This window comes from Rhinatrema bivittatum, chromosome 2 (assembly GCF_901001135.1).
Source record: "Rhinatrema bivittatum chromosome 2, aRhiBiv1.1, whole genome shotgun sequence".
Taxonomy (NCBI): Eukaryota; Metazoa; Chordata; class Amphibia; order Gymnophiona; family Rhinatrematidae; genus Rhinatrema; species Rhinatrema bivittatum.
In genome coordinates this window covers 577843659-577868657 of record NC_042616.1, presented here as the reverse complement: position 1 = coordinate 577868657, position 24999 = coordinate 577843659, and the positions used below count along the sequence as shown (strand labels likewise).

The window sequence follows — 24999 nt, the reverse complement described above, 5'->3', positions numbered from 1 at the left end:
GCAGTGGTGCATTAGCGCCATTCTTCCAGCCGAACGCGGGAAACCGTGATGCACTTGACATGGGAAAAAAAATTTACACAGCTGGCGGCGCCCGATACACAATCTCTGAAGCACTTGGCACCCCAGCCTACAGAGCAGCACCAACACAAGAGGCGTCCAGCGGAAGACCGGGACTTCCCACCAGGAGAGCGCCTCTAGTTAGAGCTATCGGATGTTGAGCCCCTTTCAGAGCACTTATCTTCCAGCTCATCTGAGCACGTATTCTCTGACCTTTCCTCAGTCTCCAAACACAAGAGTGCTTCCCCTCAATTGCAAGAGCCTCTGCAAAAATGGCACAAGTCTCCGTGACAGAACACACAGGACTCCATGTCCGTGGGCCGCCTTCGGACATCCTTCAGGCGACAGTCTCCTCCAAGCCAGGGGGGCAACAGATGAAGTCTAATAAGGCTATATTAGCATCACAGGCCATGACTCGGATCTCCCAGATCCTTTCTCAATTGTTTCATACCTGGGAGAAGGCAGTTGAGGGTCCGTCGCGTCCTTCATCGGACCATCCTTCACAACCAAGTAATTCTCCATCACCATCTCCTGGGGAACGCTCTCCAGTAGAATACCATGGCGAACATCCCCCTACGTCGCCTCAACCTGATGCTGCACCAGAGGAATCCCCCCCCTTCCTCTCCAGGTTCCTCCATGGGGATCCCTTTGGACCCACCTGAGGAGCAGCTGGAATCCTTCTCTTCCCCAGAAGACCTTTCTTATTCAAAATTCATGGAGAAGGTGGGGTCTCAGCTGGGTGTTGAGATGAAAAAGATCCCAGACCCCTGCGCAGAGGCCATGGGTATTCTCAAAATCCTCGAAGTTCAGTGGAGCCCACTGCCTTGCTGTCCCATGCTTTTGGATGCAGTAATGGCAAAGGCTTGAGATTCCCCATTCTCGACTCGGCCCACCTCGAGAAAACCGACCTGAAGTTCAGGATGCAGCAGTTGCCACCTTACAGAGCGGTGCAGCTTCCCCATGCCTTGGTGGTTGTGGAATCCACAATGAAGCGGTCCAAAAAGACTCTCCTCCACTCCAACACCCCACCGGGTAGAGATTTTAAATATCTGGACGACTTTGGGAAGAGGACATACCAGGTGAGCATGCTGAATACAAAGATATACAGCAGCACCAATTTTATAACACCCAGTACCTGTACGATTTCCTGCAGTCCTTGAAGCCCCACCTCATCCCCACAGCCATTCACTGACCTGGAGGAATGCCCGAGACATCTACTATGAACAATTTGAAGCTTTTGACATGTTTCTCCGGATGTCAGCAGGTGGAATCACGGCATGATGGCTGGGTTGGCTGAGAGCTAGCGCTATATGCGAAGATGTCCACGACAAGCTCATGGACCTTCCATGCAAGGTGGACAACTTGTTTGGAGACAAGCTACAGAGATGGTCTCCCTGTTGAAGAAACAGAATGTAGCGGTCCTCTCGCTCTCATTTCCGGGAGATTAGCGAAGCGCAAGCAGACGGTACCCCTCAGGTTTCTGACATCCGTATCAACACAGGTGCCAGTTCAGAATGTACCTGACCTACCGCCCACCCATCTACCAGCTCAGTAGACAACAGCCCCAGCAGGCTACTAGCTGGGGCAGGCCTCAGCCCACCAAACCCATGAGTTAGCAGGGTTTTTGAGTATAGCGGGGCTGCTGCCACAGCCACCAGTGGGAGGAAGAATATCCTTTTTCTACTGCTTTTGGGCGGCGATCACCTCTGACAGTGGGTATTCCACATTGTAAAAGAAAGCTACTCTCTCAACTTCAAGGGTAACCCACCCTTCCACACCTGGTCTGATGCCGGGGTTCAGACACAGACTACCTTACTTCAGGACGAAGTTCGGTGCCTCCTCCAACACCGCTCCATTCAGCAGGTGCCCATTTTACAAGTGGAACAAAGGGTTTTACTCCCAATACTTCCTCATCCCCAAGAAGAAAGGGGGGCTCCGCCCTATCCTGGACCTACGGTCCCTCAACAAATTTTTACGAAGAGAGAAATTCAAGATTATGTCTCTGAAGTCTGTTCTGCCTTTCCTTCAGCCTAACGAGTGGATGTGCTCGCTGGACCTCATGGATGCTTACTCCCACATTCCAATGCACCCGAGGTCCTATGTTTCCAGGTGAATGCCTGTCATTACCAATACAAAGTCCTTCCCTTTGGACTTTCGTCTGTGCCCAGAGTGTTTATAAAATGTCTGGTGGTAGCGGTGGCCCACTTGAGGAAACAGGGCATCCAGCTGTTCCAATACTTGGATGACTGGCTAATAGTCATGTTGAGTGCCACCCAATTGCAAAGTCACCTGATCTAGACAATCCAATGCTTGGAGAGCCTGGGGATCGTAATAAACTATTAAAAAGTCCAGCCTCAAACCCTCTCAGCTGCTCCAATTCATTGGGGCATCAATAAACATGACAGTGGGGAAAGAATTCCTACCGTCCAATTGAGCTGAAATGCCTTAATCCTTAGTGGCGCAGCTCATGTGATGCAGGATCCCTTCTGCACGTGGAATCATAACGCTCCTGGGCTACATGGCAGCGGCCATATACATGGTTCCTCACACTCACCTTCACATGCGGCGCCTGCAAAGGGGCCTCAAGCAACAGTGGATAAGTTCATCCGTCCGCTCTCCCGAACAGTGCACTGCACCCCATCCATGCAGAAGGAGCTATGCTGGTGGTTGGCCCTAGCTTCCCTGGTGGGAGGGATGTCATTCTGCGCTCCGTCTCATCAGCTCATTCTAACCATGGATGCCTTCACCAAGGGTTGGGGAGCATTCCTGGGACCTCCTACAGATGCAAGGCCTCTGGTTTCCATAGAAGCAGTCTCAGCAGATCAACTTTCTGAAACTGCAGGTGATAACACTCGCCACACCTTTCATCACCTAGTTTGTGGCAAGGTAGTCATGATCCACCCGGACAATCAAGTGGCCATGTTCTACATCAACAAAGGAGGGTCCTGTTCCTTGAGGACAAGGACCCTCCAGGCAATCCTGGAATCGGTGGAGAAGCAATCCTGGAATGGGTGGAGAAGCAATCAATCTCCCTGCAAGCCATGTACCTACCTGGTGTGGCCAACACCAGGGCAGACAAACTCAGCAGAATTTTCCACCCCCACGAATGGGCTCTTTCCCAAGAGGTAGCAGACAGTCTATTCCAGGAGTGGGGATTGCCCTGCATGGACCTCTTTGCGACGGTCAACAGAAGGGTGAACAATTTCTGCTCAGTCTTCCCCAGCAGGGAAAGATTTGCTCCAGATGCATTTCTCATTCCGTGGAAAGAGGATCTATTTTACTGTTATCCCCCGATTCCTCTACTGACAAGAATGATTCAGAAGTGCATGGAGGAAATTGCGGACCTCATTCTCATCACTGCGGCGTGGCCCAGGCAACCCTGGTACACATACCTAGTGTAACACTCCGTGACGCCTCCCCTCCTTCTTCCGGAGAGGGAGGACCTTCTGACTCAGAATGATGAATCACTTCTCCATCCCATGCAGACCTCCCTGCACCTCACTGCCTGGAGATTGAAAGGGTGATATTAAGCCACTGGCAAATCCCAAGGAAAATACAGGAGGTCCTTGTGTCATCTCGAAAGCAGTCTACCAGGAAAAACTATCGGAACAAATGGACTAGGTACAGGACTGGTGCAGGCGGCAGGACATTGACCCGTTTGCTACTCACTTTAGTTGCTATTGCAATATCTGCACTCGCTTTTTCAATTTGAACTAGCGATGACGTCCCTGTGAGTCCATCTAAGCACAATTGCAGCCTATCATCACCTGCACAACGGCCTACCAGTCTCTCACCATTCTTTAGTCACACGTTTCATGAGAAGACTCCTCAGGTTGCATCCTCCGATGGCTAAGCCCCCGGCGTCGTAGGACCTCAATCTAATCTTGGAACAACTTATGCTACTCCCGTTTGAACCTCTGTAAAGTTGCCATTTAAAGTACCTTACATGGAAAGTGCTTTTTCTGGTGGCAGTAACCTCTGCCAGACAGCTTAGTGAACTACAGGCCTTAGTTCACTATTCCCCCCTGCTTGCAGTTTCACCATGACAAATTGATGCTAAGGATGCATCCCGCGTTCTTGCCAGATGTGGTTTCTTGTTCCATCACAACCAGACTATAACCCTGCCGACATTTTTCCCAAAGCCACATGCCAATGAAAGAGAGAAGTCGCTCCGCACTCTAGGCTGCAAACGTACATTGGCTTACTACAAGCATTGTACACAATCAGACGAGAGTTTCACAGTTATTCCTATCTTTCATCCCGAATACTCCGGGCTGTCCCATAGCCAAATGGACCTTATCTAACTGGATATCGCAGTGTATAGTTTTCTGCTACTCCCTGCAGTCAGAGGCCCTCGCGGGGGATTCAAAGGCCCATCAAGTGAGGGCATTAGCTGCTTCGGTGGCCCATCTTCAGGATGGTTTCACTACTGCACATTTGCAGAGCAGCCACTTGGCCTTGGTTGCATACCTTCACATCACATTATTTCCTAGATCAACAGGCTTCTTCAGGTGCCGCCCTGGGCAAGGCAGTACGCCACTCCTTTTCGAAACTTTAAGGCTATCCACACTATGGAACTAGAACAGCCGAACTCATGGGCACATAGAAGCTCTGTCAAGGCTGCCCCTAGTGTACATCCCAGACAGTATGTCTAGTTCATCCTATGTATGGAAAACATCATTTACAGTAAGCAAACTTGCTGTTACAGCTATTGCAACTTTTCAAAACTTTTTTCAGAAATATTTTCTAAGAAATAGACTTAGTTGAGGTCAATTTTAAAAGCGTTGCTCATGCAACAATTCCCACGTGCTTAGGTGGGCTGCACGCAAGCAACACGTATTAAAAAAAAAACAAACCTGAAGTGTACGTGCTTAGACCCATGCGTGCATCAAAAACGAGGGTAGAGCATGGGCGTTCCGAGGCAGAGCCAACAGTTATATGCGTAACTCTGTATTTTAAAACCGGATACTGCGGTTTGCATTGGCTTGTTATCTATATAACTTTACTGCTGCTCCAGATGAGGAGCAAGTCAGTAGATCTTGAGTTCTTGGGCTTACAGGATAGGGTGAGGGGTCTGGGTCAACTGGGGGGGCATGTAGGATAAAGAACCAGAGACATTTTGAAGACCTCAATATTAACTGGGCAACATGGTGGACTAATTGGGAAAAATTGGGTTGTCCCTCAAATAAGCATGTTTTAAAATCTGCCTAAACAAGCACATTAAAGCTGGCAAAGTCCTAGAAAAGATACATGAAAAAAGTTTTCTCGAGCAGTTTCTTAAGATTAGTCGCATACTTGTGTGTAGGAGGTATATTTTAAAACATACGCCTTCAAGTGCCTGCGCACACAAGCAGCATATTTCTGCTTGTGTGCTGATGTGTGTATATTGGCGTATGTGTGCTAGTTTTAAAATTAGCCTTTAGCTGTGAATGGGAGAATTAATACCTTCCTTTCTCTTTTAAAATGTAAACTTTGTTTTCTGGTAATTTTATATTAGAATTCACCTGTCTTCCTTTGCATGCTACAGGGAAGTCGCAGGGCAAGCTGTTGCTATTTAGCGGTTGGTATACCATAATGTTTATCACTAAGGTGCTAATCCATTAAATGCCTTGTTTTATACAGTTTGTAGCAATTAGTACTGGAGTTGAAGCCTTGGGTGCTATCATCTGGCCCTAAGTGAGTGTCGTTTTTTTTTTTGTTTTGTTTTTAGAGATGAAGCACTGCATGGACAAATCGGAGGGAGTCAAGTTTTTATTTACGATACAATGTACTCCAGAAGCTGTGGTGTTGGTTTTTTTTTTGTACATCATTTATAATGGATTAGAGGAGGATTTAAGGATTTTGCAGTAGTGGTTAATTCATACTAATAAAGAAGGGCTGTGACTTTTTTTTTTTTCCTTCCCGGGATCCTTCAGAGCTGTGCTGAGAACCATTTTTGGAATTTCCTTGAAACATCAGGGACATTTTAGATGTTTACTCAAGTGCTGAAAAGTTTCCAGCAAAGGCCTGGAGAGGTGGGTGGTAACATGAGCTATAGAGTGCTCATTCTTGCTGCCTCAGAGAGGCTCTGGTGCTTCCTGTTCAGCGTATGGCAGATGGCTGCTAGCTCTCTGTAGGAGATGGCATCGGTTTGCTGAGAGCTTCTGAAACGAATCCCTCTCCTCCCCCCGCACTCTAACTTGTCACGTTCTTGTCACAGGTGTTCTCCAAGATTTTATTTCAGGGGAAACTAAGGTAGGAGCTGCATAGCAGATGTGTTCCTGAGTAGCTCCGGAAGAATTCTCCTTTTTATTCTTTGAAATTTTACCTGAAATCTTTCTGAGATGGAGAAGCAGAAAGGAGCTATTAGGCAGGGCAAGATGGCTGAATCGTCGGTTGCCCTTTGCCAGACAACTATGCTGGAATATGTACCTACCCGTGTTTTGGCAGTCGATGCTGACTTGGCTGGACTTGGGGATGCTAGCTTTTCAGCAGCGGAAGTTTCCCTTAGCCCTGACAGCTATTCCAAGCCGCGTCTTCCCATTAGTGTCGCACTCTTGCTGACGCTTCTGCTGACGTGATCGGGCCTCTGAATGGCTCCATTTCATCTATTGACTCTACTACTCCTGTTTTACCGATTCAGATTCAGTGCCGGAACTTAGAGGGAGAGTCTCGAGAGCCTCTGGATGTGCAGGTTGGTGCAGAGGGATTAGTCCCACAACTTGCCTCTGTGACTGGGAAGGATCCTGTTTCATCTACTGAGGCTCCTTCTTTGGCTATTCATGATTCTGCTACTTTTATCAAATCTGCAGTTATTACCCTAGATAGTCTTTGGACTGTTATGGTAGTTAAATCTGTTACCTCTTTAGTCTCTCTTGATTACTGGCTTGCATAACAAATTTCAATCTCATGAGTTCTGACTTGTCTCCATCAGATACCTTCTTCTCCAAAGAACTATCTAGTGAAGATTCAAGATGTTCAGGTCATTACTATCAAAGCCTTGTCTTCTACTTCTCATAGAATTGAGAATATCAAGAACTCTCTCTGTTCTCTGAATCTGAGAATACTCAAATTTCCCTGGATTCCTCTCAGTATACCTTCTGATCTTTTAGCTTCTTATTTGAAAGAAGTTTTGTTAATCCCAGAGAATGCTCTCCCCCCTGAAGAGAAGATCTTTTTCCTCCGTGCTCCTAGAAGATCAGCAGATAATGCTTTGATGGAAGTTCCTACTAACTTAACTGATTTCCTGGAAAATTCTGATGAAGGAAATGTAGGTCATGCCACCTTGTTCGTAACTTTTGTTTTTATGCAAGACCGTAATATCTTTCATTTATATTTTTGTAATAAGGATGCTTTGTTTAGAGGTAAAAAATGTAGATGTTTCCTGATATATCCAGAGCAACGCAAGAACGAAGAGAAATTCTTAGCCATAAAAGCTGCAGTTCTTCTTTAGGAGCCATACGTATTATACGTTATCCCTGTAAATGTGTGATAACTCTTAAGAACATAACATAAGAAACTGCCATGCTGGGTCAGACCAAGGGTCCATCAAGCCCAGCATCCTGTTTCGAACAGAGGCCAAACCAGGCCACAAGAACCTGGCAATTACCCAAACACTAAGAAGATCCCATGCTACTGATGCAATTAATAGCAGTGGCTATTCCCTAAGTAAACTCGATTAATAGCTGTAAATGGACTTCTCCTCCAAGAACTTATTCAAACCTTTTTTTGAATCCAGCTACACTAACTGTACTAACCACATCCTCTGGCAACAAATTCCAGAGCTTTATTGTGCGTTGAGTGAAAAATAATTTTCTCCGATTAGTCTTAAATGTGCTACTTGCTAACTTCCTGGAATGCCCCCTAGTCGTCCTATTATTTGAAAGTGTAAATAACCGAGTCACAGCTACTTGTTCAAGACCTCTCATGATCTTAAAGACCTCTATCATATCCCCCCCTCAGCCATCTCTTCTCCAAGCTGAACAGCCCTAACCTCTTCAGGCTTTCCTCATAGGGGAGCTGTTCCATCCCCTTTATCATTTTGGTTGCCCTTCTCTGTACCTTCTCCATCGCAACTACCGTATTTTTCGCTCCATAAGACGCACTTTTTTCCCCCCAAAGGTGGGGGGAAAATGTATGTGCGTCTTATGGAGCGAATATAAAAAAAAACCCAAACAAAAATCTAACAAACCCCCCCGACTCCCCCAAGACCTGCCGACTTAATTTCCTACAACCCCCCACCCTCCTGACCCCCCCCCCCCCCGCAAGACCTGACAAATTAATTTCCTGCAACCCCCCACCCTCCTGACCCCCCCAAGACCTGCCAAACGTCCCTGGTGGTCCAGCGGGGGTCCGGGAACGATCTCCTGGGTGTGGGCCGTCGGCTGCCAGTAAACAAAATGGCGCCGACGGCCCTATGCCCTCACTATGTCACTGAGACCGACCGCTGCTATTGGTCGGTCTCAGTGACATAGTGAGGGCATAGGGCCGTCGGCGCCATTTTGTTTACTGGCAGCCGACGGCTCACGCCCAGGAGATCGTTCCCGGACCGCTCCTGGACCCCCGCTGGACCACCAGGGACGTTTGGCAGGTCTTGGGGGGGTCAGGAGGGTGGGGGGTTGCAGGAAATTAATTCGGCAGGTCTTGGGGGGTCAGGAGGGTGGGTGGTTGCAGGAAATTAATTCGGCGGGTCAGGGGGGTGGAGGTTGTTAATTTAAAGGGTTGGGATGGGGGGGGGGGGTTTGGGGGGTTCCCAGAGAAAGAAAAGTTTTCTGATCTGGGGAGTGGACCGAAATGGCCCTCCCCAGACCCGAAAACAAAATGGGGAGAAAAAAAAAAAGCTATGCACTCCCCTAATTTGCTCCATAAGACGCCCAGACGCAGAGCCGGTTTAGCACAATTTTTTTTTTTTTTAATTTTCCCCCTCTGAATCCTAGGTGCGTCTTATGGTCAGGTGCGTCTTATGGAGCGAAAAATACGGTATATCTTTTTTGAGATGCGGCGACCAGAATTGTACACAGTATTCAAGGTGCGGTCTCACCATGGAGCGATTATAGAGGCATTATGACATTTTCTGTTCTATTAACCATTCCCTTCCTAATAATTCCTAACATTGTTTGCTTTTTTGACTGCTGCAGCACACTGAGCCAACGATTTTAAAGTATTATCCACTATGATGCCTAGATCTTTTTCCTGGGTGGTAGCTCCTAACATGGAACCTAACATCATGTAACTACAGCAAAGGTTATTTTTCCCTATATGCAACACCTTGCACTTGTCCACATTAAATTTTAAATTTTTCAAGCTTTTCTTTGATCCTAGCCAGTTGAAGAACTTTTTGGATGCCAGCCAAGGAGTTGTGGTTCCTTCCTCTGCCAATGTGGATATTTCTTGATGAGGTTGAGTTCTGCTATGTAGCCTATGTACTATTGTAATTTGATTTGTGTCACAGCCATTCCTCTTGGTTTTCTTTCCTGTTCCTCCCCCCACCTTTTTTTTTTATTGGGGTCTAATTATGGCAGTATATATTGTTATAATATTTTCTTTGTTGCTTTCCTTTTGACAGCATTGACCATACCCTACTATGCCAGCAGTTGAGAAAAATCATAATTGATAGCAATGTAATGAAGTGGTTCTCCTCATTCTTATCAAAAAGGTCAAACTGGGCGACCACATGTCCGACACTTTCCTAATTTGATGCAGGTGTCGTCCGTCCCCCCCCCCCCCCAGGGCTCAGCGGTCTCGGCAACTCTATTCATCATCTACATGCTTCCTCTTTGTAAACTTCTAACTGATCTAGGAATTGCCTTCTACCTATATGCCAACAACATTCAATTCTTTTTACCATGCAAATTAACTCTAGCGACACATATGAAAGCTGTACAACATGAACTATCCAAATTTAAACTAACTCTAAACACTAATACTGAAATCATTCTATTGGGAAGAAATCTACCTATTGTGACTCCTCAAACACTTGACATGGGCAACTTCAACTTTACACTCTCAGACCAAGTATGGGACTTAGGTATACAGATTGGTGAGAACTTAACAGTGGAAAAGCATGTAAATAAATTTAATCAAATCAGGATATGCCAAACTGTGCTTACCACATAGACTGAAACCATTGCTGATTCACACAGACTTCCACACAGTCCTGCAGACCCTAAGTACTGTGTGTCTGCTTATTCCTGAATAATTTCTATCCCCCCTCAGCCGTCTCTTCTCCAAGCTGAAAAGTCCTAACCTCTTTAGTCTTTCCTCATAGGGGAGCTGTTCCATTCCATTTATTATTTTGGTCACCCTTCTCTGTACCTTCTCCATTAGGGTCCTGGATTAATGTTCCCTTTAGGCTCTTAAGCAGGATTGATGGGGATACCTTCTGCTCGTTTTATGGAGCTTCCAGAATACTTATCTCCACAAGAGGACTCTCTTTCTTATTCAAGATTTTTAGACAAGTTAGGAAAAGTACGTGGAGTTAATGTGTTAAGGGCAAAGATCCTTGCGCAATGATTTCAGTCTCCTCCAAATTTTGGAAAGATTGTCAGAACCAGCAGTTATCACAATATCTTGTAACAAATACAAACAAGAATGTGGAAAAATCCTATTTTATGTGCCCCAGTCTCAAGAAAACTGGACCTCAGGCTTTGGAAATAGTGCAGTTTCCCCACCAATCAGTTGTGGTAGAATTTGCTCTTAAGTCCAAGGAAAACAAGGAGATATTCACATACTCTGCTGGGAAGGATCGTAGGCTACTGGACAGTTTTAGTAAAAAGGTGTTCCAAAGCTCCATGCTTAACTCACCGATTTCTACATGGTTCAGTACTTAAACGATTGTATATAAAAGCTGAAAGCCTTTTTCTTCTGGCCATGAAGGCAGAGCTGCACACTCTTAAGTCACATCATCTTATTTGATTTGTCTGTGAGGCATTTTGATGCCATGGTTTGCTTCTCATCAGCTTCCATTGGAGCATACCACATGCCTTTGTTAAGAGCTAGTAGCCTACGAGATGATGTCCATGACAAGTTGATAGATGTTATCTGCCTAGGTGATAACCTATTCAGTGAAAAGCTCTGAGAAACTGTGCTCAAAGTAGCAGCATATGGTGGAACAACTGTCTTTTGCAAGGCGCACCTACTGTGCTTTTTTTAAGACCGAATTTACAGAAATATCCTTTGTGGCAATTAAGATATCTGATCCTACCTCTACTTTAGCAACAATTTCTATCTTGTGCCTGACAATATGAACACAGTCGACCAAAAACGGAGACCTCCCCATTATCATTAATCTGAAAGTAGTCTTTCATATTAAAGTAAAACGTTTCACAAAATCCTTTTGTCCATAAGTAAGGAGTCATTCAGTCTCCAATATTTCAAGCCCCCCTCCTTTGATAAAATTTGGAATCGGCCATGCACTGGGGCGTGGTCAGACCAAGTTATTTGCCCAATCTCCAACTCAAAACCCCCTTGTATCCAGTATTTATCACCTAAAAGAGATACCCATTCCTGAAATTATATTCAAAGGTGATGATTCAGAAGAATTAAATACATCCTCCAGATACATTGAGATTTTAACAGAGCAAATTGACAAAGAGTAGCAAATCACCTGGACCAGATGATATATATCTCAGCGTGCTGAAAGAACTGAAAAATGAAATTGCACACCTGCTATTAGTAATTTGTAAACTATATTTAAAATAGTCTAGGGTACCTGCAGACTTGAGGGTTCCCAGTATAACATCAATTTTTAAAAAGGGATCCAGGGATGATCCAGGAAACTAAAGACCAGCAAGTTTGAAAACTGCTGAGCACATGCTTCAGGCGGCCATCTTGCTCAGGTGACATCACTTCCTCAAACTATGCCTATCTATATGTTCAGTATTTCAGGAATGGGTATCTCTCCTACTACATTTTCCTCAGTGAAGACTGAAGCAAAGAATTAATTTAGTCTCTCTGCTATGTCTTTGTCATCCCTAAGTGCCTCTCTTACCCCTTGATCGTCAAATGGTCCAACTGACTCCCTCGCAGGCTTTTTACTTCAAATGTACCTGAAAAAGGTTTTATGAGTTTTGCTTCCACGGCAAGCTTCTCTTCAAATTCTCTCTTTGCCTTCCTTATCAATGTTTTGCTTCTAACTTTCCGGTGCTTATGCTGTTTCCAGTTTTTTTTTCATTTGGATCCTTTTTCCATTTCTTGAAAGATGTTTTTAGCTATTATAAACCTCTCACCTCACCTTTTAACTTGCTGGTAGTTGTTTAGCCTTCCTTCCACCTTTTCTAAGGTATAGAATACATCTGGTCTGGGCTTCCAAGATGGTATTTTTAAACAACCTCCATGCCTGATGTAAACTCTTAATCTTAGGAAAAACTGAAAGGAGCTGTTGCAAACCATTTTCCTCATTTTATCGTAGTTACCTTTTTTTAAATTAAATGCTGTCATGGTAGATTTCTTTAGTGTCCTCTCTCCAGTTATTAAATCAGATTTGATCATGTAACACACCTGACAGATGGTTCTCACATGCGTGACACACTGAATATGTGACAATCATGGGGCTAAATGTAAACATACATTCTGCATCCTCAGGCACCCTCTCGACCCCCAACAATGGCTGCAGAGCAGAACTAGGGTATTACACATACAACTCACTATACAAAAAAGATATTCTGGTTCTAATGACATCTCAGTAAAAGTAAAAAAAAACAAAAAAAAAACCTCCTTTTACTGCAGGCACAATACCCTCCTTATGAAAAGACAGTAATTTACCACTAATGCATGTCCTATTGAGAAAACACAACAAATGACTGGTACAAATGCCTTCATGCTAGTAAAATACATCACCTCAGTCACACACCCAGAACTGACCACCTCCAAATACAGAGGAATGGAAAACCAAAAAAGCCACTCTGCATGCAGCAAAAACCTGGAGAAATGGAAAGAGAATTATAGCAATTAACATAGTCCCAGGATCTGCAATAATGCACACAAAACTAATCCACACAAAGTTACACCTGTATTATGGAACGCACTCAACAGTAACAACCCTATCTATGAAAAGGCAACACTACAAATATTAAACCAGGCCCTAAACACTAAAACACCTCCTATTACCTATCTTTTTTTTTTTTTTTTTTAAAGGTTAGTGCCAGTAACCTGGTTCCACTCTGATTAAGATGGAGCTTAACCTTCTGGACAAGGCCCCTCCTGTCCCCAAAATGATGCCTAGTTCCTAGCAAACCTAAAACCCTCTCTTCCCTGCACAATTCTCTCATCCACGCTTTGAGACTCTAGAGCTCTGCCTGCCTCTAAGGTCAGCATTTCTGAGAATGCTACCCCGGAGGTTCTGGTTTTCAACTTTCTACCTAAAATCCTAAATTTGGTTTCCAGAACTTCTCTCCTGCATTTTCCTATGTCTTCACTATGATCATCCCTCAATAGTTCTCCTTTTATTCTGCATATAAGTTTAAAGGACTCAACCTGCTGTATTAACCAGTCACATGAGCACTGCTTCCTAATCGTATCCCTTTTATATAGCTTGTCACTGAAAAGGACTCTCCTGCTTCACAAGAACACACTCAATCCAGTTTTACTATTTAGCCTATTAGGGCAAAGTGTCCCTAACTCAAAAATCCATCTTTGTTCCTACATAAAAGCATTTGGTTTACTGCCTCCATTGTTTTCTAATAGCTCATGTATGTTCATTGTGGATACCCTGAAATCGGAGATGGCCACTCCTGGTCTAGGGCAGTGCTTCTCAACCCAGTCCTCAGGGCACAGTGAATATGCATAAGAGAAATTTACATGCATGGTTTGCATTGTATGCAAATCTATTTAGTGTATATTCATTGTGGATATCCTGAAAACCTGACTGGCTAGGTGCACCCCAAGGAGCGAGGGCTGGGTTGAGAAGCACTGGTCTAGAGGACCAGAAAACTCCTGAGATGATAACCTTATGATTAATCATTACTCTGCAACTGGGAAACTGGGCAGACTAGATGGGTCTGCTGGTCTTTATCCAGTATATATTCTGTGTTTCCATGGCTAAGTATCTTCATATTAGACCTCAAGCAGACTCCTGTTCTGTATTCTAACGAGACATTTTTGATTAGTGTTAACAGTAATAGAAATGAAACTTATTTCAAGTGTTGAAACTATAAATCTGTTTAATCTCACAGCATTTATGAACAGCAGAGGATCATGTTTGTGTATTTATGATGGCTTTTTAAAATTTATATATTTTCACTAAGATTTAGAGTCCCTTTACATAATGCTGTCCAAGGGCTTGGGATTTTTTTCCTTCATTGTAACTTCTTCTGCATTTCTTTTGCTTTTAGGTTACCAATTACTGAGGTGTGGTACTACTTTACTTGTCCCAGATTGCTCAAACAGGCCATTTGGGTAACAACTGTTGCTTCTTAGCACATTTTCTCTCTCTTCAGCTAAGTTACCGTACCTTCATACTCTGTGTTCGAATTCTCTCAGTACTCATTTTGGAAAATATATACACTTGCAAACAATTTTATTAAGTGATTTCATCTCTGTAGTAAATTCAGTAAAACATTTGTAACATTTACTATGTATAGAGATTTCACAGAAACCTTGTGAGACACTTAAAAGTATTTTTTCTGTAGCAGTAGGTGTCTCTTGGCTTTTACTTTTTTCATGTCTGTTATGACTTGCACTTTTAGATCGACTTTCACTGGTCCATTAACATTTCACTTTTTTTTTTTTTTTTTTGGCATCTGCCAAATTCTTTATTTTGAAGGCCAGGTCTAACGTATTTATGGTGTGAGTTGCAGATGAGAGGTTCTTTGTAAAGTGAAATGCTGATGTTCTCGTTTGCAATTACCTGTCTGTTGCTTGTCATAATTGGTGGTTTGCTCAAGGACTGCCTTGTGCCCAGTCCTAACTTGTTGGGGTAATAAGTGCTTCATTGATGAAAAGTAGAATAAGTGTGTATTTTGGGAGGAGGGAGGAGGGGGGGGGTGGATTTGGATTTTGAAACCAAAATGTCCTTTTTATAACTCCCTTTTACAAGGAAGCTGGATAGATCCAAATGTTCTAAAAGAAACACAGCATACGTTATGCATGGAGCATGTACACTAGCTTTATCCTTTTGATTCTCATGCTAAAGTATACGCTGGCACAAATTTTAGTGAAATTTCAGAAGATGTCAGGACAGAAACGGATGTCTGGTGTTTTTGGGAATGGACTTCCACTTAACCTGTCCAAATTCAACCCTTAGACCTTTCTCTTCTTCTCCTACATCACTAGCAGTTAACCAAGCATATTTTATAGATAGCAAATCCAAACATTTATAATACTGGAATTTCATTTTGATTATATTCCATGTGTCCTACTACTGTCCCAGGACACAACTGAAAGCAATGCTCTTTCAGCTTCTCTGGTAACAGTGCAGTGTACTGTGCGAGAGTACCTCTGGTCTGGTTGTTCTGCTGCATTTGAGGTTGTGGAGAGAGGGGGGGATTTATAGCCAAGGGCATGAAGGTAGCTTCATGATAACAGGGGTGATAGACAAAATACCTTATTGTCTTCCGTTATTTTCAGAAAATAAAAGGAGGTTGGAGAAAATTAGTTTAGTGACTCCATTTGCGTATAACATGAAAAGAATGAACCTGCTGAGTAAGTCGAGGCATGTTGTTGAATAAAATTATCAAGCTCACTAATCTTTTTCACACCTCTACTCCTATCACCCAACTCTCACAGACCACAGCATCAAAACGCCAGGTTAGAATCCTTCGTGACCACCTCATCATTCGAATCTTTCGAAACCACCTCATCACTTGAAATTATGAATATTCTAAAAAAACTCAAACCCTCTTCACATCCTTTAGATACCATCCCTTCAAACCTTCTCATGTCAATACCAAACATCATTGCGAAACCGATCGCAAAAATCATTAACTGTTCATTAACTCAAGGTAAAGTTCCAGATTCTCTCAAGCAAGCCATCTTGAAACCTCTCCTAAAAAAACCTAATCTTTCAACAGATGAACCTGCTAATTTTCGCCCCATTGCTAACCTACCCTTCATTGCTAAGATCATGGAGAAAGTAGTTAATAAACAACTTACAGACTACTTGGAAGATTTTAAGATCCTGGCTCCATCTCAATATGGTTTTCGGAAATCTCTTAACACAGAATCCCTTCTGATCTCTCTTGGATTCAGTCTTCCTTAGTTCAGAAAAAAGACAACCTCACCTACTCATTCTCCTCGACCTCTCGGCGGCCTTCGATACGGTTAATCATTTAATCCTTCTAGACCGACTAGCCGACATTGGTATTTCAGGCACTGCCCTAGATTGGTTTCACTCATTTCTCAGCAACAGATCATTCAAGGTAAAAATTAATAACAAAGAATCTAAGCCAATTAGTTCAAATCTGGGAATTCCACAAGGTTCCTCCCTCTCCCCAACCCTTTTCAACATTTATCTTCTACCCCTCTGCTTCCTGCTATCTAAACTGAAAATCAAACATTTTGTATATGCAGACGACATACAAATTCTCATCCCTATAAAGAAGTCCCTTCAAAACACTTTAATTTTCTGGGAATATTGCTTTCAGGAAATCAGCTCGCTCCTTACCAAACTTAACCTGGTCATCAACAAGCAAAAAACGGAATACCTCATCTCCCAGGATGACAACTTCATTCCTAGAGAGATATCTAACTTTATAATTGATCAAACACAAAAAGACATGACCTCTAATCCTAATCCTCCTGCAACTATCCTGGACAACATCAAAAACACTTCCCACGTAAGAGATCTAGGCGTGCTTTTGGATACTCACCTGAACCTCAAAAGTTTTGTAAATAACACAACTAAAGAATGCTTTTTCAAATTACAAGTTCTGAAAAGGCTAAAACCCCTTTTGCATTCACACGATTTCCGCCTTGTCATTCAATCAATCATACTCTCCAAAGTGGATTATTGTAACGCTTTGCTACTTGGTCTTCCAGCCAACTCCATCAAGCCTCTACAGTTGTTACTGAACTCAGCAGCCAGGATCCTGACCAACGCAAATAAGAGAGACCACATTACACCCATACTCTTCAAGCTTCACTGGCTTCCGATTAAATACAGAGTACTCTACAAAGCCATGACCATCATACATAAATCCTTAAACAACTTAGCCCCAATTGATCTTACTTTTCAGTTTCGCACCAACAAATCAAAGAGACCAATAAGAAAAGCTTATCAAGGCTCCCTTTTTATCCCTCAAGCCAAATCTCCACTAAGTAACAGAGCTTTTTCCACGGCAGGTCCCTCTCATTGGAACTCACTTCCACCAGACCTTAGACAGGATCCCTGCCATCAATCCTTCAAGAAAAAACTGAAAATTTATCTATTTAATCTAGCATTTCCCTGATTTCTTACTGTAGATTTACCATGGCAAATTCGATTTGTTTGCTTCTTTTTACAATTTCCTCCCTCTAATCCTTCCTTTTTTAACCACCTTTCTGGTCCCTCTGTTCTTTTTCCCCTTACCTCTCCTCTCCTCTTCCTCTCTCATAATTTTCACTCAGTGCTCCCATGCTCTATTTTCTCTCGATACTTCCATATGTTTAATTTTTAATCCATTTTTTGTTTTCCTGTAAGGCATCTGGTAAAGATGAACAATTTAAACTCTGTTTTATTATTGTTCCAACAGGTTTTCATGTTTTTTGATGTTCTTTGTTACATGTAATGCTTTTTCAAGCAAGTTTTAATTGTTCAATGTAAACCGATTTGATTTGCATCTAATGTAAGAAGACCGGTATACAAAAAACCAAAATAAATAAATAATCTTGAGCGCTCAGATTTACTGCTAATACTATTTTTCATACTTTTTGCATTGTTCCAAAGAGATCCTCCTCCTGGCGTTCATAAGATGTAATATGTATAAGCAACATATCAAGGTGTGCTTGGAAGTTGTTTTTTTTTACTTAGGCTGGTGTCATCCAATACAATTGTGATTTATTTCTGAATCTTTCTGCCATGTTTTCTTGGTCTCTTTCCATATGCAATGCACAATAATCAATGCTGTTGTGTGTTTTTCTTTCTTACCACTACGTCCAGTTTTCTTGCATCAGACTTTTTCTGTCCCAGGTGATCATAACTTCTTTGTTCTTGGTAACTGTTAGGGTCAGTCTCTGTGTTTTTCTAGTATCGTAGTGATATAATATTTACACCATTTCCAGTAGATGAACTATGCCACATTATTGTGCCTCCCTGTTCACTGGTTTTGTGCCATCAGCTAGTGATGAGATGTAATTTTTTTTCTAAACTGGCTGTGAATTATCTTGTCTAGCTCACTGCCCTGTGCTGAAATTATCAATCTCACATCTTTAAATTCACCTCTCCTTAGCCATTCCTATGTCAGGTTTTGATCTGTACGTGATTGCTGAAATAACTTTATTTCCTGCTGTATTTGAGCTTATGCCAATTTTTTCCTTGTTTCGTGGTCCAGCTCTTTATAGTGGCCTCCTCCCGTTTTGCAAATTCTATCGCTACTTTCTCCATGTGTGCTAGTGGATTATCACTTTTTTCCTCTCTGTGAAAGAACTTTTGTCTGAATTAAAGGATGGAGACAGATTTGTGGTTGTTTGCTTTCATACCTTGGCAGTTTATGAGTATTTGGGTCTGTTGATGCTGTTAAGTATGACTGAACACCTCTGATGGTAGGTCTGTATGTCTAATCTATATCTATAAGACCCATTACCCCCTTCAGTTCTCTGGATGTACAATCTCAGCATACTGGTTCTAATAGATTGCCTGATAAGCATTCAGGAGTTTTTCTTGTTCTTGCTTTCAGTTTTTCATGATCTTTATAGGAACCCGTCAAAGATTCCAAAACTGTTTGGAGATTGCAAGTTGATTATGGCTTGTATCTTATCCATACTTTTAAAGCACTTTTCACTGTCCATTTCAGTCTCCTATAGTGTGTTTTGGTTTTTTTTGCTTATCTTTTCTCTCGGTAATCTGTGCTGCATTGTTGCACCTTTCTTTATTCCTCAATGTTTTGTTTTTGTTTTTTTTAAATATCTTTATTCATTTTTTCATGCCATATTGTCCATATAAAACATTTGAGACTCCATATCAATCTGAAACCCTCTCCCTGCCACCTCATTTACAATTAACAAAATTCTCAACGAAAAGTCCACATTATGTACCCCATATCTGTATAAACTTTCTATGTATCTTGGGTGGTTTACTACAATAAGACTTAAACTCCAAACATTATATTCCAACATTTCAGATTTCCACTGAGCAGAGTCAGGTGGCAATGTATCTAATAATCTGGACAAAAGACATCTCTTAGCCACCAGGCAACACTTGAGTATTAATCGGTAGGATGACTGTAACACAGAATTTCCCAATAAGAATCTTCCAGATCAAGCCTCAAAACATTTGAATTAACCCACACTCCCAAAAACAACGTACTACAGTTGCATTGCTCCCATGACAGTTTAGACAACAAGCTGTGTTCATTAATCCAGCTCTAAATGCTAGATACAGGGAGAAAACTCTATATATGATTTTAATCTGTAATTCTTTTAGCAAAACCCTTTCAGTACGTTTATTAAGCAATGTAATACTCAACAAAATATCATCCTCTGTGATATCTGTAGACAGTTCCAGTTTGACACCAGTGCAGGAAGTATCGTATATGCAGGTATAGAATGAAGATATTTTGTATAGGGAGGACAACGAGTATTTAGAACATAAGATTACCATACTGAGTCAGACCAAAGGTCCATCAGGCAGAGTATCCTGTTTCCAGCAGGGGCCAATCCAGGTCATAAGTACCTGGTTGGATCCCAAAAGGTAAATAGACTTCCCCAAGTCCACTTTAATGGTTTTTGGACTTTTCCTCCAGGAACTTGTCCAAATATTTTTGAAACCCATCTTTCATCACATCCTCTGGCAATGAATTCCAGAGCTTAATTATGCATTGAGTGAAAAAATTTATATTTTTCTCCTAGTACAAGCAGGATGGTACTCCTCACATATGGGTGATGATATCCGATGGAGCCCAGCACACAAAACATTTCAGTTTCTAGAAGCTTTGACCAGAACACTGAGCATGCCGCTATCCACCCTTCCACACGAGGTCCCCTTCAGTCTCTTCCCACCCCCCCCCCCCCCCCCCCCCCCCCCCCCCGTGGTGCAGTTGCCTCGTGGTTCGTGGAGCTCCACTTTTTTTTCTCTGTTCTTTTTGGCAAAAAGTGTTGATTCCCATTTTCCATTGTCTGGTCCCCCTTCGTAGTCTGTGCCTCCTCGACATAGTAGATAAAGTTGCTACTTTCGTTTACTTCTTTGTGGTCGATTCCTGACTTCTTCAGCACACACTCTCAAGCACCCTCCCTGTCTCTCACACACACACCGGCCCCCAGCTGAACAGCTCATCTTCAGCCTCGCCAGCCCGGTCTTGGATGGCAGCAGCCAGCGACACCTATCTTTGGGTCTTTGGCACCGCCGGCAGCGGGTAGCACGCGACACCCCAGTTGAAAATCGCTGGTATAAATCATGCTGAGCTTGCTCAGTGAGGCTCAAAGTTCTAGAAACTGATAGAGATGTGCATCGTTTTTTTAAATCGTTTTGGGCTTCATTTTCGGGGCCCCTGCGGGAAATTTTGGTTTTCCCGCGGTTCAGTTTTGTTTTGTGTTTTTTTTTCAGGGGCCCCTGATTTTCGGGTTAGCGCACACTAACTGGCCAAATGGGTCCTGTTAGTGAGTGCTAACCAGAAAAATGAATTTTTCCGAAATTTCAGAAAAATTCCATTCGTTTTTTGGTTCCCCTGAGCCATGCCAAATTGGACAATTTCGTTGAAATTGCCTAATATGGGAAAAACGAATGCACACCTCTAGAAACTGACATAAGTTTTTTTTTTTCCTTGCTGAGCTCCATCTGATGTCACTGATTCTACTGTCCTCGGAGAACATCTGTTACAGGTAAGCAACTCTGCTACATCTCTCATACAGAATGGTGTAATTTTTTTATTTGGTACTAACAAGTTGCAGTTGGTCAGATTTTAGACATGTTTTTGCTATTTTACTTTGGCAAAACGAGCACTACAGAAATGTAAAGTATTGAGCAATTCCTGACTTCTCATCACCATAAATTGATATTGGTTTTGTTTTACTTTGTGAGTTCTCTGTCAAGCAGGGCTGAATTATCTATGACTTGAGATTGATGTCATCTGATGGCACCAAACTGACCCTTCTCTCCTAGCTTAGAGCTTTTGCTCTACTGAGCATATGCAGGAGTTCTGTGCATATGCTGCCTCGCGAGTCCCTCAAGCTTTTTATTTGTTTGAGCTTCTGCATGGACAGGTACCCTCTCTCTAAATTGTTTGGTACTTTTGTGGTTTCATTTTTATAAGTTGACTCATGTTGAGATACCTTGCTGTCTTAGCAGCCCCTCAACAGCATTTTTCAGTGCTACTTAATTTTTTTTTTTTTTTTTTAATTAACATATCCAGCTTCAAGGGACTATGTGTGTTGCTGGAAGATTTTTATCACATGATATTTGTTATAAAAGTCTGGGGCAGACCACAGTGCAACTAATTGCTATGACTGTGGCCGGATATTACTGAAGTCCCATAGGACCAGTGTGTGAAAAATGGAAGAACTTCACAGGTTGGTGAAAAGTACTATTACTAATATTTATCACTTCTGTAGTGCTGCTCCACATACGCAGCACTGTACAAAAACATAAAAGACAGTTCCTGCTCAGTAGAGGCCTCCTTGAGCTCCCTGTGTGCCAAGTTGAGCAAGAGCTCCTTGAGCAAAGCTTTCCTTCTGCGGTGCCGGTGTCTCGATCTGTTGCTCCACTGGGGTCGAGTGAAGTGCATAAATGTCATGAACAAGGGACTGTGAGTCATGTGCAGGCCTCATTGATGCATAAGAAAAAAGAAAGCCACTGAAGATGAGGTCAGGATCTGTCCCATTGATGTACCTGCTGCCATCAATGCACCAAGTCCTGGCACTATCAGCATTGGACTTCGGACCCTACGTCCCCATTTTAGTGCATTTGGCCTCCTTAACTGATGCAGCTGTTCGCTCCATCGACACATTCAGCATAGGATCCATCAACATTCCGTGCCCTGGCGCAATTGGAGCAGTAGTCCCTGGTTCAGTTGGTGGTGGAAACAACCATCAAGAGGCCCTGAAAATGATACACATTTATCTCCCTTCATCTCAATGTCCTTATTTCTGTCCTGTCTCCTCAAGCAAGGAGTTCCTTCTGGAGACGCTAGATCCATTATGCTCCGTGGTGTCTCTGGTCTCTATGCATCCACCAATTCTTTTGTCCCAGGAAGGGGCTCCCTCCTAGAGTCTATTAAGATCTTCTCAACAGGTTATTTCTTCCCCAACTCCTAGTCAGAGAACACAGTAGCCCATAGACCAGGTAACAGAAATGGTGAACACTTTCTTTGCCCACTGGCAGCTAGTGACAAGGAGGGTACCCTTTTAATCTCTGCTGTCCAGAGTGATGGATCTGTTCCCTCAAGGAGAAATCTCTCTTGCTGCCATGACTCAGGAACTCACATCAGAAGTCCCAGTGATGCGATCTAGCCCCCAACCATCTCTTTCTAAGGAGAATTCTAGCTAGTCTGAGGGAGCATGGGACACCTCCATCTGGAGCATGCCTCAGGAATGTTTCCTTCCGAGATGACCAAATATCCTGGCCCAATCACTTCGTCATTATTGGAGTCCAGTGGCATAGCCAGAAATGAATTTTTGGGGGGCCCCAAGGTTAACATGGGTGGGCAGTTGACATAATAGGTCTAGGCCCTACTAGTTTTCTTATCAATAAATAATGCCTTAGAAATCCATAGTCAGGTGCACTCTAAGTAGTTTAATCATGAGTGCCCTTTACAATATTTTAATTATTATTTCAAGCACTTACCAGCATTAAAAATACCTTATTAATCTGTATTAATTTATTTTATATTTATTGCAGTTTCTAAATACGCATGTATAAACTAAACAAAGTACACTTAACAGAAACATCAGATCCGATCATGTAATAAAACAAATATTATTGTATTCTTTTATGAATCTTCTTTCCAAAATGCAGAGAATATCATAACTACAAAAATAGCAATAATCATAAGAATATAAGATTTGCAACAGGTGCAGAACAGAATTAGGACGTGCAAAAAAAAAAAAAAAAAGATCAAATTCCGGTGTCACTTCAGTGATGGCAAAACAAACTCCCTCCAATAACAGTTTGTGAAATAAGATAGATCCCTAAAAATAAAAAATACACCTAGAAACTTGCCATACCATAATAGCAGTAACTCTCTGGTCTCAAACAGCAGCAACCTTATCTACAAAAGGCAGCAAAGGTGAACATTACACCAAGCCCCAAAACACTAATACACCACCTAGTGGGCAAACCAAAACAAGCTGAATTGCTACAAATGAGAAAAGGTGCCTAGGAAGTGCAACAAATCAAGGGAGAAAAATTGGAAAGCTAGAACTACAAATGCTCATAGTTTGGGCAATAAAATCCCAGACCTGCAGATCCTAATGGAGGTGGACTTGGACATTGTTGCTGTCACGGAGACATGGTTCACGGATTCTCATGATTGGGATACAGCCATATCGGGCTATAACTTGTTAAGGAAGGACAGAGAGGACAGAAAAGGGGGAGGAATAGCACTTTTATGTCAAAAACAATATCCAAGCAACTGAACTGCAAGGAATGTGGGGTAGAGAAAAAGCATTATGGGCTGACCTAAAAAAAAAAAAAGGGGCATCCATTTTTACTGGTGAGGTTTACAGGCCTCCGACTCAAATGGAGGAACTAGACGGAGATCTGGTCGAAGACATCCAAAAGGTGGAAAAGAAGGAAGAAGTGTTGATTGTTGGAGAAAGTAGACAAAGCCATGGGGCCTGATGAGGTTCATCCCAGGATACTGAGGGAACTTAGAAATGTGCTGGCAGGGTATGCTGCATGACCTGTTCAATAGATCCCTGGAAATGGGAGTGGTGCTGAGTGATTGGAGAAGAGGGGTAGTAGTCCCGCTTACAAGAGTGGGAGCAGAGAGGAGGCTGGAAACTACAGGCCAGTTAGCCTCACCTCGGTGGTGGGATAATTAATGGAAATTCTGCTGAAGGAAAGGATAGTAAACTATCTACAGTCAGGAGGATTGATGGACCCAAAGCAGCATGGATTCACCAGGGGAAGGAACTGTCAAACCTGATATTTTTTTATTTTTTTTTGATTGGGTGACTAAAGAATTGGATTGAGGAAGAGCGCTGTGTGATCTACTTGGATTTCAGCAAAGCTTATGATACGATCCCGCATAGGAGGCTTATGAATAAAATGAGAAGCTTGGAAGTGAGCGCCAAGGTAGTGACATGGATTACAAACTGACGGATAGAAGACAGCGTGATGATAAATGGAACCTACTGTGAAGAGAAAATGGTGTTAAGTGGAGTGCCACAAGGATCAGTGTTGGGACCGGCCCTGTTCAATATCTTTTCAAGCAAGGGATAGAAGGTAAAGTTTTTTGTCTATTTGCGGATGATACTAAGATCTGCAACAGAGTGGATGCTCCGGAAGGAGTAGAGACAAAGAGATGCGATTTAAGGAAACTTGGTCGAAGATATGGCAGCTGGGATTCAGTGCCAAGAAGTACAGAGTCATGAATCTGAGGTGTGGTAATCCAAAAAAGCTGTATCTCAAAAGGGACAGAAACAGGATGAAGGCTTTCCAGAGAAGGGTGAAAAAATGGTGGTGGGGGGGGTCTCCATCAATTGAATTCTGAAGAGAGATTGAAGATCTTAAATATGTATACCCTGGAGGAGAGGAGGTGTAGGGTGGGATGCAATACAGACCTTCAGATACCTGAAAGGTTTTAATGATGCACAATTGACAAACCTTTTCCATTTGGAAAGAAATCAGTAGAGCTAGGGGTCACGTAACGAAACTCCAGGGAGGACGACTTAGAA

The 24999-nt window shown here is 42.8% G+C and overlaps 1 protein-coding gene across 3 annotated transcripts in view; it reads left to right on the top strand.

Moving 5' to 3' along the window:
- Positions 1 to 24999, top strand: part of TWSG1 (twisted gastrulation BMP signaling modulator 1) — a 90917-nt gene that overhangs the window by 24116 nt on the left and 41802 nt on the right. Inside the window, exon 2 of one of the 3 annotated variants that reach the window (XM_029591000.1) lies at positions 14367 to 14430. The exons of the other annotated variants lie outside the window; for them this stretch is intronic. Within the exon in view, the coding sequence (XP_029446860.1) occupies positions 14367 to 14430 (64 nt within the window). The remainder of the gene's footprint in view (positions 1 to 14366; positions 14431 to 24999) is intronic. 3 annotated transcript variants of the gene reach the window in all.